Source organism: Cervus canadensis, chromosome 30 (assembly GCF_019320065.1).
Source record: "Cervus canadensis isolate Bull #8, Minnesota chromosome 30, ASM1932006v1, whole genome shotgun sequence".
NCBI lineage: Eukaryota > Metazoa > Chordata > Mammalia > Artiodactyla > Cervidae > Cervus > Cervus canadensis.
Window position 1 is genome coordinate 23,030,410 of NC_057415.1, and position 15,585 is coordinate 23,045,994.

Sequence of the window (15,585 nt, forward strand, 5' to 3'; positions counted from 1 at the left end):
GTTCCGGAATTCTCTAGGCAAGAATACTGGAGTGGATTGCCATTTCCTTCTCCAGGGGATCTTCCCTACCTAGGGATCAAACCTGAGTCTCCTGTATTGCAGGTAGATTCTTTACTAAGTCACAAGAGAAGCCCCTCTTTCTCACAGAAATGACTGACGAATAATAGCATACTATGTTACACTTTTTTGGTAGTGTTGCCAGATAAAATACAGATTTCCAGTTAAATGCAAATATCAGATAATGAGGAAAATAATTTGCATAAAACTATGTCCAAAATATTGCATAGGGCACAACTAGACTAAAAACTAATTCATTGTTTATGCAAAATTCAAAAATCAAATTCATTTAGACATTTGCTATTTGTATTTGCTTGATCTGGCCATCCTATCTTTTCAGGTAATTTGAAATTTAAGAGACTGTAGAAATTCTTGTTCTAGGAATTAAGTCCAGAAACAGAGGAGCTGTAATACAAAATACAAAAACAATCATTGAAAATATACTTGGATATATTGGAACATATATGAATTCTCAACCAGAAAAGTAAACTGGAGACATTTTTAAAAATGAATATCAATTACATTCATTTTTAGTTGCAAAACACATCTCTGGAAAGATTTTAATGAGACAGATAACTCTGGTTTTCTCTGGGAAAGAAGATTGAGTTGAAGTGGGAAAAGAGGCGGAAGCAGGACTTGTCACTGCATATTCCACTTCTCACAATTTGAACCATGAGAAGGTATTACTTGTTTAAAGTATTATACTAAAATCATTTAAAAGATAAAAAACTAAATATTTAAAAACAATGTAATGCTATGAGAAACACAGTGAATTCTGGTCTTAGACATGTGGGCTGCATGATGGTTTTTTGATAGATGGATGTTTTCCAGCAAAAAGTATCCTTAGTAAGGAAAGTCCTGCTGGGTGTTGGTTGGGGCACAAGGACTGCTTCCTTAGGAATGATGTACATACAGCAACCAAACACCCTGCATCTGCTGAGACAATCCTAATTTCAAACTCTCAGTTCCATGTGGCCATTAATACCCAAGGGCTTATAAGACTAACAGTTCTTCTGAACTTGCTCTGAAAGTCTAGTCTCTGTTGAAGTAAGTCAAGATCCAGTTAGGAAGCAGAGTCAGTTGAGGGAGACAAAACTAGGTTGATGGATAAAGAAGTGAAATAGGTGGAAGATCAAGTCCAACCTTGGTGCTGTGAAACTGAGAAACAATTGATAAATTGCCTAAAGAGGCAGACACCAATTGTGTCACTGCTATGTAATGTGGAAGGAAGGTTCTCACCTTCCTGCCAGAGCCATTCATGGAATGTCTGGTCACCCCAGCCAGGTCCACCTGCCCTCTGCCCCTCCCCCGCTGCAGAATGTTTCAGTTCCACATTCTACTGTTTGAATTCAAACATTTCCCTCCTTTACTTGGATGCTGAGCATCTGCTGGAGCAGCTCACTCTCTGGGTCTTGGTCTTGACTTTTCTCATTGAGGCTACCAGGCCGCAGTGGTCCGTGCCCAAGCCTGTGGGAATGGCTTCAGAAGGAGGTAAGCCTGTAGGCTGGGGTTGTGTTCTCAGAGACCCTGCCATTTCTCACACCTTTGAGTCCACATGTGACGTTTCAGTGTGGGCACGTGGTTGAACTGAAGTTGAGGAAGGAGAGAGCACTGGACCCATAAGGACATCTGGGGAGACTGAAGAGCCTGAAGAAACCTGAGGCTGCACTAGGGAGGAGGGTTCATTGGAAATGGATCAAGGGAAATTGCGCTGGGTATGGAGAAAGGATGGCAGCAGGCAGGCTTGATTATTTCTAGAAGGAAGATAAGCCACTTTGAACGTGTGTGTAGGAAGTGTGGGTGATCTCCTGGTGGTGACACGGGAAGCGTCATGAGGAGGACCTAGCCCCATATTGTGTTTCTTAGGTACGCGAAGCTTGCCCACACCCCATGTCTTTCTGAGGGGTTTGGACTGGGGCATACTGTATCTAATTGGGCCACGGGGAGAGGTAGTCTTAGTAGAAAACTATTCAATGGGACTGTGTGTGGTCACACCTGCAGTGAAGTTTCCTCTCTGAGAGCTAAGCAGGCAGTTACTCTTAACTGCTGCCGTCCGGACCTCCTCCACTCCTTCCAGCTCACAGCTCACGTCTCAGTTCAGGTAACAGTTGCCTTGGCTTTGACAGGGATGGGCATCCATGTAGCTTCAACCAAGACAGGCCTCAGTTTCCCAAGATGTCCTAAGCTGTTCTTCCTTTTGTGGAAAAGCAGTTCTTCAGACCTACTTCAGTTTGTCCAATATCTCATGGTGGACCTTCGGCATATCTTGAGACGAAAATTTATTTCATTTTTCACGTCACTCCTTTGTGGACAGGGAACAGATGTGGGGGGTGGTTAGTTCTGGTGGAATGTCAGTGAAAGCTGATTTCTTCTTTAAAGAGGATAAGGAGTGTAGCCCAGAAGCAGGCAGACGATCTTCTCTGTCATGAGCAAAAGTCCTATGACACCTGTTCTGATTAATTAGATACACATGGTATGTACCTTGTTCTGAACAGGGATGTGTTCCAGACAACCTTATCACGATGGCACCTGGATCAGGCCTGTTTATGTTTGTCTTCACTCTGTTATTGGGAACTCAAAGGGGAAGGACCCCAGGCAGTCTATACTCCCACAACCAATGTAGCATGACCATTCTCTGGCCATTGTCTAATCCTCTGCAGCCATTCACTGGCTGTGAAATAACAGAATTTAAGGGACAGATGCCCACTTCTCAGACTCCCCACGGTTCCTACGAACAGAGCTCCTAGAGTGATGACATGACTCTGGGCACTGGGACAGGGCTGGTATAACCTGGCTCATATTAACTGTCTGCAGTGGTGGCTCTGATGTGCATGTTGAGCCAGTGTGTTATGGGTTTCTATCAGAAATCCATTCGAGTGATATTTTCCATTATTTTTGTTTTGTGAGGCTTGAAAAGAGTGAGAGGATTTATACTGAGCACCAGGAAAAAGGAAGACTGAGGTGGAGGTGGGGCCCTAATATTTTAAACAATGCCTGTCCACAAAGGGTCTTTGGGTGCCTAGAACTTACCTTGGAGAAGGTACCCACCGGCTAGTGTACCTGCTGAGGGGCGTTTCTCACAGAGTAGATGTCCACCCAGTTCTGGGTCTGGGAGAGAGCCTGTGATGTTTGGGTGCCAGGGAGGCTCAGAGAGCCTCCGAGTCAGCACTTGCTGAGGAGATTTCTTCCCGGCAGACAGGGCTCAGGGACCTTGGTGGCTAGGAGGGAGGTCACCAGTGGAATAATTCTCACCCAGAGGTCAGATGGTGAAAATCATTAGAAGAGACATGTCCATGCTGTACACACTGTCCAGATGTCCTCATCTATGGAGATTTACATTCTGATTCTCTCCAGAGAGCCTCAGTCCCAATGAGAGAGTCATTTCCTAGGCAGGTTGATAAGTCTAGGGGTCCTCAAGGATAGAGGAGTCTGGAATTCTCAAGGAGGAAGAAAGGACAAACCTTTTTTTTCCCCTCTACATTCCCTAGGATTATATAACAATAATGTATCCTGCCTGAGGACAGTCTCTGGATTAAAGCTTCTGGCTAATCCTGTTATCTTAAAATGTAAATTATGGGAATAGGTCTGGTGAGGTCTTTACAACCTCCAGACATTCTTTTGATTCAAGAATCCTGGCGTCTTTTAGTGGTTCAGCAATAACCTTTCATCTGTTGCCCATTCTCCTCCTCCATTCAAATCTTTCCTTTGTCTCAACAGCATCTCCAGCGCTGGGAACGGATGTGACCTTGACCCCTGGTGCCTCCTTGCCTCCTTTCATGACAGTGCCCTTTCCTCCACCCATTCCTGGCCCCCAACACCGGCCACCCTGGGAGCAACACCTGCCACCTTCCATGACCCCGTCATTCGCTCCTGGCGGCACCCAGCTGCTGCCAGCTTTCCCCAGGACACCTTTGGTGCCCAATCCTGGCCCTGGCCCCAGTGCCCCTGGGGCTTGCAACATCATTATCCAAGTCAGGTCCGAAGGAAGGCCGGTGGAGCACCCCCAGACTCAGACCTTTGTCCTTACTCAGGCTCCCCTCAACTGGAGCACTCCAGGGCCCCTCAGCGGGAGTACTGCATGTCCTGTCCCCCTATTCTTAACAACCCCTGTGATGGAGACCATTGTGACTGCCCCAGCTGTTGGAATAGGTCAGTCTGGCAAGGGAAGCTGGACCCCAGGCTTTCCACCTCAAGCTCCACTACCAGCTGCCCAGCTGGCCCCCATCATTCCCCAAGTGAACTTGGGGCCACAGTCACATGGCACTTCCAGGGAGGGCAGCCTGGCCACCAACCAATCCAAGGCCTCGCAGGATGACTCCTGTAACCCCAAGAGCGTGTATGAGAACTTCCGATGTTGGCAGCGCTTCAAGTCTCTGGCCCGGAGACACCTTCCCCAGAGTCCTGATGCTGAAGCTCTTTCCTGCTTTCTCATGTGAGTGAACAGCCAGGGAGTCATGAGGTTATCAGAGCTTTTAGATAAAAAGGAACTGGTGGTGGATGCTCAGATTAGGTTTCTAGGGATACCGGGAAGAAAGTCTGAGGGTGATGTCCCTGAGAAGGCACATTTTGGTCCTACACATCACCATGCAAGTTCCTGACATCCTTTCAGTACCTTATCTCAGTTACCTCACCGCCTTGTGAGTACAGCCAACTTGACCTTCCATGATGCTCATGGTGATATTGATGAAGACTTGTAGCTAAAGAGGGTTGTGGTGTGAGGTGAGGAGCCACAGATGGGATGCTGCATTCCTTTGAGGTGTCATCTCCTTTCACACAGGACTTGAGTGTCCATGGTCAGGGGATGTCCCTTCAGAAAGGAGAGGGAGTACAGGGTCCAGGATAGAGCTCTATGCATGCCTCAAGAACAAGAACCTCCTTGTTCTGGAGAATTCTTAGAACTGGGTGGTGGTAGAGCTCACAGGGCATGGACTCTCTCCTCCTAGAGCTGGGAGCCTGGCATGCATTTCCCTCCTAAACCTCAGTTCCCTTGTAAAAAAAAAAAAAGGCGGGGGGACAATTGCGCTTAACTCAGAGAACTGTGCAGAAGACTCTTTAGGGCTAATCTATGAAGTGTTAGCAGACTGCCTGGCACGTGCCATGTGTCACTGTTGATAGGGGATTTTTATAGTGAAAAGACAATTTTGCAGAGAAAGAAGCCCTCACAAGGCTCCCTGTCCCAGCTTTAGCCTGGGAATGGATGGTCATCCTCCAGTGAGCGTGAGGCGGAGATGGCAGTAGCGGGAAGGCTTGTCCTTGCTCTCCCAAGCCTGCCTCTCACCCTCCTGATGCTCAGTCATGCTATCTTGGGTTATGTGGTCCAAGTTGCTGGGTGGAATCAGATGGGTGGGGACTGGGCTGGACTCTGAAACAGACCTTGATGGCTTACAGCCCAGTGCTTCGGTCCCTGGCTCGCCTGAAGCCCAGCATGACGCTGGAGGAGGGACTGTGGCGGGCTGTGCAGGAATGGCAGCACAGAAGCAACTTTGACCGGATGATCTACTATGAGATGGCCAGAAAGTGAGTCAGTGTCCTGGGCCCTAGAGCTGTGTGCTGGGTGAGAGGGGTGGGTGAGGGCTAGACCCCAGGTCAGGGTCTGGCTGTGGGCGTGCTCACTCAGCACAGGGCCCCCACAACCTAAATGCCCTACTTCCCTCCAGAACCCCTCCCTCACCTTGAGAGCGTGGGTCTTCAGTACTTCCTCCACCAGGACCTCTGATCTCCCCTGATGGTGACCTACCTTTGGCTTGACATGAAGGTCTCAGGATGGGGTGGGGTAAAGCTTTGAGCCCCAGAGGGGTCCAATCCCAGCCATAGAGGCTGTGCAGGGGCATGCTTTCCACCCACCAGCCTGCTGCTTCCTTGGTCATGGGTGGCTGGCAGCCACTGACATAGAATTTGGGACCCCCGTCTTATGAAAAGAGGCTGGAGTGGGTACCCTGACCTCCCTGAAGAGGCTGGGGAAGCCAGCATGTCATTAGCCCAAGTGTCTCTGGCCATTCCAGTATTTTCTCGATGGCAATCCTTTTAGTGTAAAAAATAGAACCAAACAAACAGACATCTCTCAGAGGAAAGGAAAGCCTCTCCTCTAAGCTTAGCGGCCAAATCCTCCAACCCTTCCTGTGCCCTGTCTCCAGGACTCTCAGCCCCTGTCCAGGGTCCTGGATTCAGCAAGGACCACTTTGGGGACATGTGCCTGATTCAACCTCTGGCCATCAGCCCTTCATATAGTTCTGGACAGGAATGGGGGCATGAGGAGGGTCCCCTGTGGGTCTGCCTGTGTTCTGAGGGCCTGGTTCAATTCAGCAGCCTCAGTCTATGCTCTTGAGTGCCCTCCAAGTGCTGGTGGGGCAGGAGGAGTCCCAGATGTCGAGTCAGTTCCAGGACAGCCCTCTGCTGGGAATAGTACCTCCCAGGGCCTTGCCCACCCCAAGACACACTCTCTCCCAGCCCCTCATTCTGTTGCCTTTGTCCCCGGCTCCAAAGCCCAGGCCTTTTCCTCAGTGTGCTGTATGCCTCCATCATTCCCAGGTTCATGGAATTTGAGGCAGAGGAGATGATGCAGATTCAGAAGTTACAGTGGATGCAGGGGGTGCAAGGCCTGCCTCCTCCAGTCCCACCAAAGCTGGATCCTCAGGGGTCCTCAGCCCCGAAAGTGTGCCCTCAGCCAGGCACCCATGTTCCCACCGGAGTTCAAAGCAAAGGTAACGTGGGATGACCTCTGGCCCCATGTGGATCCTTTTCCTTCAAGAGGGTCATTGGTCTTTCAACCAGAACAGCAGTGAGACAGGGTCTTCAGTCGTCCTTTGTCACTACAGGGTATTATCTCCATCAGTTTAATAACTCCTCTTCCACCTCCCTGTCAAAAGACCCCACACAAAGTCTGCTGAAGAAGTGGGCTTGTTGGGGATACCCTGAAGAATCAAGGTTCCACATTCCTCACAGGACTCTCTTAGATGGCCTCCACCCCCTCCCACTGTGCATGAGGCTTCAGGTGGTGCTAACCCTGCCCACACCTAAGTCACTGACCCCCAAACACTGCCCTCACCAGCGCGTGCTCAGTGGTCAGGAGGTGGACGCAGAAGCCCCTCATCTTCCTCCCCTCTTTCCTGCTCTGCCTCAGTCAATGCTCCCCGGAAGGCCGGTTCCCGGGCCCATCCTGCCCGCTCGCAGCCACACAGATCACAGCGGCACCCAGGGCCCAAGGCACCCAAGGAGATTCCCCCTGAGGCTGTGAGAGAGTATGTGGACATCATGGAGGCGCTGGTGGGGCCCATCCACTCGGCCACGGGCAAGTCAGATGCAGAATGTGGAAAGGACGGAAATGAGCTGAAGCAGGAAGAGGAAGGGACTTATGCAGATCCGGATCTCCTGAGCTACATTGACAAGCTGTGTTCCCAGGAAGACTTCGTCACCAAGGTGGGCTGGGCATGGAGCCTGGGGTCTATAAGATTCCAAGGCATGGAACTCTCAGCACCCAAGATCTGGGTTCTGCCCAGGCCAATGGGACTGAAGCTCTGTTCCTTGAGCTGTGTGTTCATGTGCTTCGTGTGTTTGTCCATATGTGTGTATGCACATGTATGAGTGTTCATGTTTGTGTCTGTCTGTGTGTATGCCTTCATACGTCTGTGTAGGTACATGTGTATATATGCTTTTTTATTGGAGTATAATTGCTTCACAATGTTCTGTCAGCTTCTGCTGTATAACACGTGAATCATCCATATGTATACATATATCCCCCACCCCTCACTCTTGAGCATCCCTCCCACCCCACTTTCCACCCTTCTGGGTCATCACAGAGCACCAAGCTCAGAGCTTCCTGTGCTACACACCAGCTTCCCATTAGCTACCTATTTTACACATAATGTGCGTATAGGTCAAGGCTCCTCCCTCAGTCCGTCCCACCCTTCCCTTCCTTTTCCTTTTGCCCTTTCCCTTTCCTCTTCCCACTTGTATGTCTACAAGTCCATTCTCTCCATCTGCACCTCTGTTCCTGGCCTGCTACTAGGTTAATCAGGACCATTTTTCTAGATTCCACATATATATATGACATTTTTTTTTCTCTTTCTACTTACTTCACTCTGTATGAGAGGCTGTAGTTTCCTCTGCACCTCTACAACTGACTCACATTCATTCCTTTTTAGGACTAAGAAATATTTCACTGTAAATATGTAGTGCATTTTCTTTATCTTTTTATCTTTTGATGAACATCTAGGTTGCTTGCTTTCCTGGCTATTGTAAATAGTGCTGTAATGAACACTGGGGCTTCTGTGTCTTGTGGAGAAGAGTATGGCAGTTCCCTTAAAAACTAAATATAGAACTACCATATGACCCAGAAATCCCACTACTGGGCATATACTCTGTATATGCACTTTTTTGTGCCTGTATGTGTATGAGCATATTTGTGTGTTTGTGTGCGTGTGTACCATGACAATTTAAAACATCCCATCTTGTGGAGGAGAACAGGAGTGGGTCTCTACTTTTCACTTTCCTCTAGGTCTTCTTGGCTCCCAGGCCATTCCTGGCCAAGGATGCTCACAGCCTTTTCCTTCTGTTCCAGGTAGAGGCAGTCATTCACCCTCGATTCCTGGCAGACTTGCTTTCCCCAGAACCACAACTGGATCCCTTGGCGCTAGCTGAGGAGTTGGAGCAGGAGGAAGGCCTCACCCCTCAGGAGGTGAGCAGGGGAGGGAGGGGTTCTTCTGGAGCCTATGGGTGGGGACCCCATGTGACCCAGGGGAGCCAGGGAAGGGAGGGACCCCAGGTAGAACAGGAGAGACAAAGGTCTCCCAGGTAAACCAGGGTGTGGGGGACCCTGGTGAGCAAGGGAGACATAGAACCCCAGAGCAGGAGGCTTCCATGGCTCTGTCCATCCCTCCCCTGCCTGGGACATCTGGCCTGGAGGAGAGCCCGCTCTGGGGTAGGTGCAGTGCTGGGTGATAGGAGGGAGAGGAGAGGGAGCTGGGGCGGGTGATGGGGGAGGGAAGGACACAGCTGGGAGCGAGGAGCAGGAGGCCAGCAGGAACACCACATGTCTATATTTGGATTTGGGTCTCAGGATCGCCCCTCCTGTCCGCCCCACCCAGGGCCACGTCCCACGGCCCAGTGCTCCTCCTCTCACATGTGGGTGTGCAGAGTAGTCACTGCCCTCTTCTCTCCTACCAGCTGGTGCAGAAACGACTCCTGGCCTTGAAGGAAGACAAGGGAGTGCGGACCCCCAGCAGTCAAAGTGTACCCCGAGTGGACTCAAGTCCTTCTGAGTCTGACGCCAGCAAAGAGGCCCAGAGACATGACCAAGGCCCCCAGCTAGGGATCAGTCATGAAGCCTGCCCACCAGAGGTTGATTTCGAGGCTGTTCACAGGTTCAGCCAAGCAAACACTGACCTGTCCAGGGCCAAAGACCTTGTTCCCTCTCCAGGACAGCAGGAGTTGCCTCCATTCCAGCCAGGACAACCCTCCCCTCCCCAGGGTCAGAGGTGCACTGGCCCTCAGCCAGGACCCAGGGATACCTCAGTTCTCAGAACGGCCTCTCCAATTCTGGGGGCCCAAGGGCCCAGGGACGGGTCCAGCGAGGACGAGGAGGAGCTCCCCAGCCTGGCCTTCCTCTTGGCCTCGCAGCACAGCCTGCTGCCCTGGGGGCTGTCCCAGAGTCCTGTCCCTGCCTCAGGCCAGGCCTCCTCCTCTCAGAGAATAGGCCTCAGCCCAGCTCCTCTGGCCGCTGCCAAGTCTAGGAAGCGGGCTCTGTGCGGAGGCCCAGCTGCTGTTGAGATGCTGCCCGGCCCGGGGGCTGGCCTCGGGGTCTCTGAGAGGCCAGCCTTGACTCTGGGACTGGTTCGCCCCTCACAGCTGAGAAAGAGAAAGTGTGACCCGTTTGTCACGGGGAGGAAGAGGAAGCGGCTCTGCAGCCAGTAGGGAACAGCCGCCGGCCCCAGGGGGAGCCTAGGGCTCCTCAGCTCATGGGCGATCCTGGCTGCTCTTGGGGGAAGGGACTCCAGGGCAGGGAGGGGGTTGGGGTTGTGGGAGGTTCGAGAGGTGGGGGAGGTGGATCTGGGTGGGCGTGGGTGGCAGCGGGATCTTTGGAGAGATGTATGTAAAATGTGAATAAATGTAGTTTTGTTGGGAAATGCTCTTGGGTCATTGTCACCTTATTCGTGTCTGCTCTGCTCCGCAGAGGGGGTCCTGACAGGAAGGAAGGATGAGGGAGCGCTCAGGTGCTATGGGCCTCCAGGTGGCCAAGTCTTGCCTCCACACAGATAAGGACTCCTCAGGCGGCTCCTGGGAGCTCTCAGCTCTCATCCTCCACAGGGACCCCCTCGTCACCCCCTTCTCTAAAGCCAGCTTGGCTCGAAACCTTTGGGACATCTGTACTGTCCTCTGCATCCCTGGACCATCTAGGGGTGGAGAGCTGCTCTCCTGCCCTCAGCCCTCTGGACACTAAGCAGTTTCCAGGATGGAGCCTGGAGACAGCTTTTGTCTTTAGGGAGCTTCTCTCTGCTTCCCGAAGCAGCCAGATGAAGGGGCTGGGCTGATCCTCTGCTCATCCAGGGTTTCCTGTGTGGTGGCCTGACCAGAGAGGAAGAATCTCAGCCATGGGTCCAGATTGTCTGCCTCTCTGCCTGGCTGGAGGGTGAGCACCCTCCTGTCTCAGTGGGGTTACTGCAGTGTGGGGAGTGGTGGAGGCAGCTACCCCTTAGGCCCAGTGAGGATGAAACAGGAGAAATGGGTGAGAGGAAATTCATGGGGTGCCCATTAAAGGTGTATATAAGGAAAATGATAGTTGGGCCCCTTTCTGGAATTTATGGGAATTTTATGCAGGAGTGTCTTGTTCAAGGGACGGAGGGGACCCATCTTGCTGTGGCTATGGGGCCTGACCTTAGGGGCCCGGGTTTCTGCAAAGACATCCCACAACTACTGCCCCTTCCCTTGCCATCCATGGCTGGACATGTGTGTGTATTGGGGTCGACACGGATCTGAATTCACACATGAGACAGTTCCTCCTAACAACATATGGCTCCGGGAATTGGGCCTTGAAGCCCAGCAGGATTTGATTATAAGACTTCCACAGGCCTGGGGGAACAGCCACTCCAGTCTTGGAAGGCATAAACAAAATCTTTTGTGCACCAAGACCCAGAGGAAAAGAGCGGTGACCCCAAAGGAGACTGAACCAAAACTACATGCTATTGTTGGAGGGTCTCCTGCAGAGGCAAGGGTGGTAGGGGCTCCACCATTGTATCATTATTGGTCAAAAGAAAAATAATGGAATTCTGTATCATCAAACCTACCATTTAATAGAAAAACCTGTAATGACTTTTCATAATCCAGATGCATATCAGAATTATCTTGGAAATTTTTGAAAAATACAAATTCTCAAGCATTGCTTTTTTAAATTTTTTTGCCAGAATTTCAGATATGTTTCTAACGAACATTCAGTTCAGTTCAGTTCCGTCGCTCAGTCGTGTCTGACTCTTTGAGACTTCATGGAATGGGGCACGCCAGGCCTCCCTGTCCATCACCAACTCCCGGAGTTTACTCAAACTCATGTTCATTGAGTCGGTGATGTCATCCAACCATCTCATCCTCTGTTGTCCCCTTCTCCTCCCACCTTCAATCTTTCCTAATATCAGGGTCTTTTCAAATGAGTCCATTCTTCGTGTTAGGTGGCCAAAGTGTTGGAGTTTCAGCTTCAGCATCTGTCCTTCCAATGAATATTCAGGACTTATTTCCTTTAAGATGGACTGGTTGGATCTTCTTGCTGTCCAAGGGACTCTCAAGAGTCTTCTCCAACACCACAGTTCAAAAGCATCAATTCTTCAGCGCTCAGCTTTCTTTATAGTCAGCTCTCGCAGCCACACATGACTACTGGAAAAGCTATAGCTTTGACTAGACGGACCTTTGTTGGCAAAGGAATGTCTCTGCTTTTTAGCATGCTGTCTGGGTTGGTCATAGCTTTTCTTCCAAGGAGCAAGTGTCTTTTAATTTCAAGGTTGCAGTCACCATCTGCAGTGATTTTGGAGCCCAAAAAAATAAAGTCAGCCACTGTTTCCCCATCTATTTGCCATGAAGTGATGGGACCAGATGCCATGATCTTAGTTTTCTGAATGTTGAGTTTTAAGCCAACTTTTTCACTTTCCTCTTTCACTTTCATCAAGAGGCTCTTTAGTTCTTCTTTGCTTCTGCCATATGGGTGGTGTCATCTGCATATCTGAGGTTATTGATATTTCTCCCTGCAATCTTAATTCCAGCTTGTGCTTCCTCCAGCCCAGCGTTTCTCATGATGTACTCTGCATATAAGTTAAATAAGCAGGGTGACAATATACAGCCTTGACGTACTCCTTTCTCTATTTTTGGAACCAGTCTGTTGTTCCATGTCCAGTTCTAACTGTTGCTTCTTGACCTGTATACAGATTTCTCAGGAGGCAGGTCAGGTGATCTGGTACTCCCATCTCTTGAAGAATTTTCCAGAGTTTGTTGTGGTCCACACAGTCAAAGTCTTTGGCATAGTCAATAAAGCAGATGTAGATTTGTTTTTTTTTTTGAACTCTCTTGCTTTTTCAATGATCCAACAGATGTTGGAACATATCTGGAATATATAAGGCTCTTTTATCTAGTTTGCTTCACTTTTTTCATTTCATATTCAGGACTCCCATTTCATTTAGTCTGTGTTTTCTAATTTCTCCATCTCTTCTTTTTTCTCGGTGTTCTTCCTCAAGCCTTTATCAAGTGTAGAAAAGCTCTTGTATACATAGATATAAATAATATGTATAATATATGTATTTTAGAAAACTTACTAGTTTTTGCCTAACTAAAAAATTTACAACATTTTGATTCCACTTGTTTGACTTAGTATAAATAGAATGCTAGTTTTCTAATTTAAAAAATAAATATGTAACAAGCAGCAAAGTTTTACTATATAGCACAGGGAATTATAGTCAATATGTTATGATAACCTATAATGGAAAATAATTTTAAAAATAATATATGTGTATATGTATAACTGAATCACACACAAAAAAGAATTCCACTTTTTGAAATTTAGTAATGTTTATCTTTTGTCCAGTTTTTCTCACCATCCTATGAACATCTAATAGCAACGTGTGAGGTACAAAATTTTAAGTATGTCTGTATAAGATGTAAGATTAACATAAATTAATATAAATAGAAGTCTATTATATTTAAATTATTAATGACATCATTCAAGACGCTTCTATTCTTATTTTTATGCACTTGATAAAATATTCTCAGAGAAATGTGAGTATGCCTTGCTATGATTATATATTTTTTTTCTTTTCCATTTCTTCTAATTTTTGCCTTACGTATCTTTGTGTCTTTGTTGTTAGGCGCCGAATGGTTTATGATGTCTGTCTTCTTTGTGAGTTGTACCTTTTATCATTAAAAATATTCATCTTTGTTTCATCTAAAAATAAATAAATAAATTTATACAGTAAAAAAAAAATCAGAACTTAGAGATTTGGAAAATTATCAGCCTATCCATATTTCAAAGTGAGCAAGCTTGTTCTGAAGAAAACTCTAAGGGTATAGCTGAGCAACCATTTGAAGATGAGATCATGGATGTGGCTTGTTAATTTAATCAGTCTTCGGGATTGGGTAGAGAGGGAGGTGGGAGGGAGGATCGGGATGGGGAATACATGTAAATCCATGGCTGATGCATGTCAATGTATGACAAAACCCACTACAATATTGTAAAGTAATTAGCCTCCAACTAATAAAAATAAATGAAAAAAAAAATCAGTCTTCTCAACAGAGACCAAGGATAGAGAGGGATAAACCAGCAGAGACTTTACTGCCGCTTTGAATGAAAGGGGACAGAGAAAGCCACTGTGAAATGAAAATATCTCCTGCCATATTAATCAACAAGAAATGTCACAGCCATCAGTAATTTCTAGCCTCCAAATGTGAATGAGAGCTCCCAAACCTGGGATCCAGTGATGCTGCCACCTCCACCCCCCACCCCATGGTGATTGCTGAGGAGCTGGGGGAGGCAAGAAGCAAGGTGAACAAGGAAACAGGATTGGCCCTAGATAGGTGAGGTGTGGCGGTGATCAAAACCATCCCCAAGAAAAGGCAAAATAGCAAAATGGTTGTCTGAGGAGGCCTTACAAATGGCTGAGAAAAGAAGAGAGAGGCAAAAGAGGAAAGGAAAGATATACCCATCTGAATGCAGAGCTCCAAAGAATAGCAAGGAGAGATAAGAAAGTCTTCCTAAGTGAACAACGTGAAAAAATAGAGGAAAACAATAGAATGGGAAAGACTAAAGATCTCTTCAAGAAAATTGGAGATACCAAGGGAATATTTCATGCAAAGATGGGCACAATAAAGAATAGAAATGGTATGGACCTAACAGCAGCAGGTGATATTAAGAAGAGGTGGCAAGAATACACAGAAGAACTGTACAAAAAAGATCTTCATGATCTAGATAACCACGATGGTGCAGTAACTCACCTAAGGCCAGACATCCTGGAATGCAAAGTCAAGCACAGGAAGCATCACTATGAACAAAGCTAGTGGAGGTGATGGAATTCCAGCTGTGTGATAGCAACCCAGCTTGCACATTCAAGGACTTCTCAGGGGGCACTAGTGGTAAAGAACCTGCCTGCCAATCCAGGAGACATCATGCTGTACATTAGCTCCTCAGACCTTATTCCTTCATTCTGTTTCTTATTTTTTTTTTTTTTTTTTTGTCATCTCTCTCCCCTGCCAGGGTGTAAGCTTTTTGTGAGAGTGAGGACCTCTGTTTGCCCAGTACCTAGAGTAATCTTTAGCACGTAGAAAGCAGAGCTGGGTGACACCTACCAGCTCTGCTACTGACAGACCGCAGGCCAGTTACCTGCGGCCTTTCTGTGCCTTAGTTCCCCCATCCATAAAATGCAGCAGCCAGCTTTATTTTAAAAATTCAGAAAGTGTGAACAGGTAGTGCAATCCTATGGCAAAACCCCCAAAGGTTCTGTTTTCCAGCGCTGGTTGTCAGCCACCCGGTCCCCGTCTCTGCCTCAGTCGTGGGGACCTCTTCTGAGAGTTTGAAAGTCTAACTTCTTGGACAGGCTTGAATGCAGCCGCTAAGATCGAGTAATCAGTGGGATCAGCTAGGTTCTCCTGTTTCTTATTTTATAATGGAAAATTTGTATCCATTTGCCAGCCTGTTCTCATTTCCCCACAACTAGCTGCAGACAACAATTTCAACCCTCTGTTCTGTGATTCTTTTTTTTTTTTTTCCTTTTAGATTCCATACATAAGTGATACTGTCAGGCTTATTTCACTTAGCAGAGTGTTCTCCAGGTTCATTCAATGTTCTTGAAAATGTCAGGGTTTACTTTGATTAAGGCTGAATAATATCTCATTGTGTGTGCTATGTATGTGCACTTGTGTGTATCACCTTTCTTTATCCATTTATCCACTGTAAACAGACCTCTGACAAACCCACACTGACCTCCCATAGGGATCCCACTAACCCCACACAGGGACAGAATGACCAGGCTTGAGGTCCCTGCTCCATGCCCCCTTCATCTGAGCTCT

The 15,585-nt window shown here is 47.9% G+C and overlaps 1 protein-coding gene across 1 annotated transcript; it reads left to right on the top strand.

Moving 5' to 3' along the window:
• The first annotated feature begins 1,532 nt into the window (after positions 1–1,532).
• On the top strand, positions 1,533–9,966 carry LOC122431786 (NUT family member 2G-like). Its single transcript, XM_043453264.1, has 7 exons — positions 1,533–1,548; positions 3,775–4,489; positions 5,446–5,574; positions 6,586–6,725; positions 7,178–7,473; positions 8,615–8,731; positions 9,220–9,966. The coding sequence occupies exons 1-7, from the start codon at positions 1,533–1,535 to the stop codon at positions 9,964–9,966; spliced, it is 2,160 nt and encodes a 719-aa protein (XP_043309199.1).
• The last annotated feature ends 5,619 nt before the right edge of the window (positions 9,967–15,585 follow it).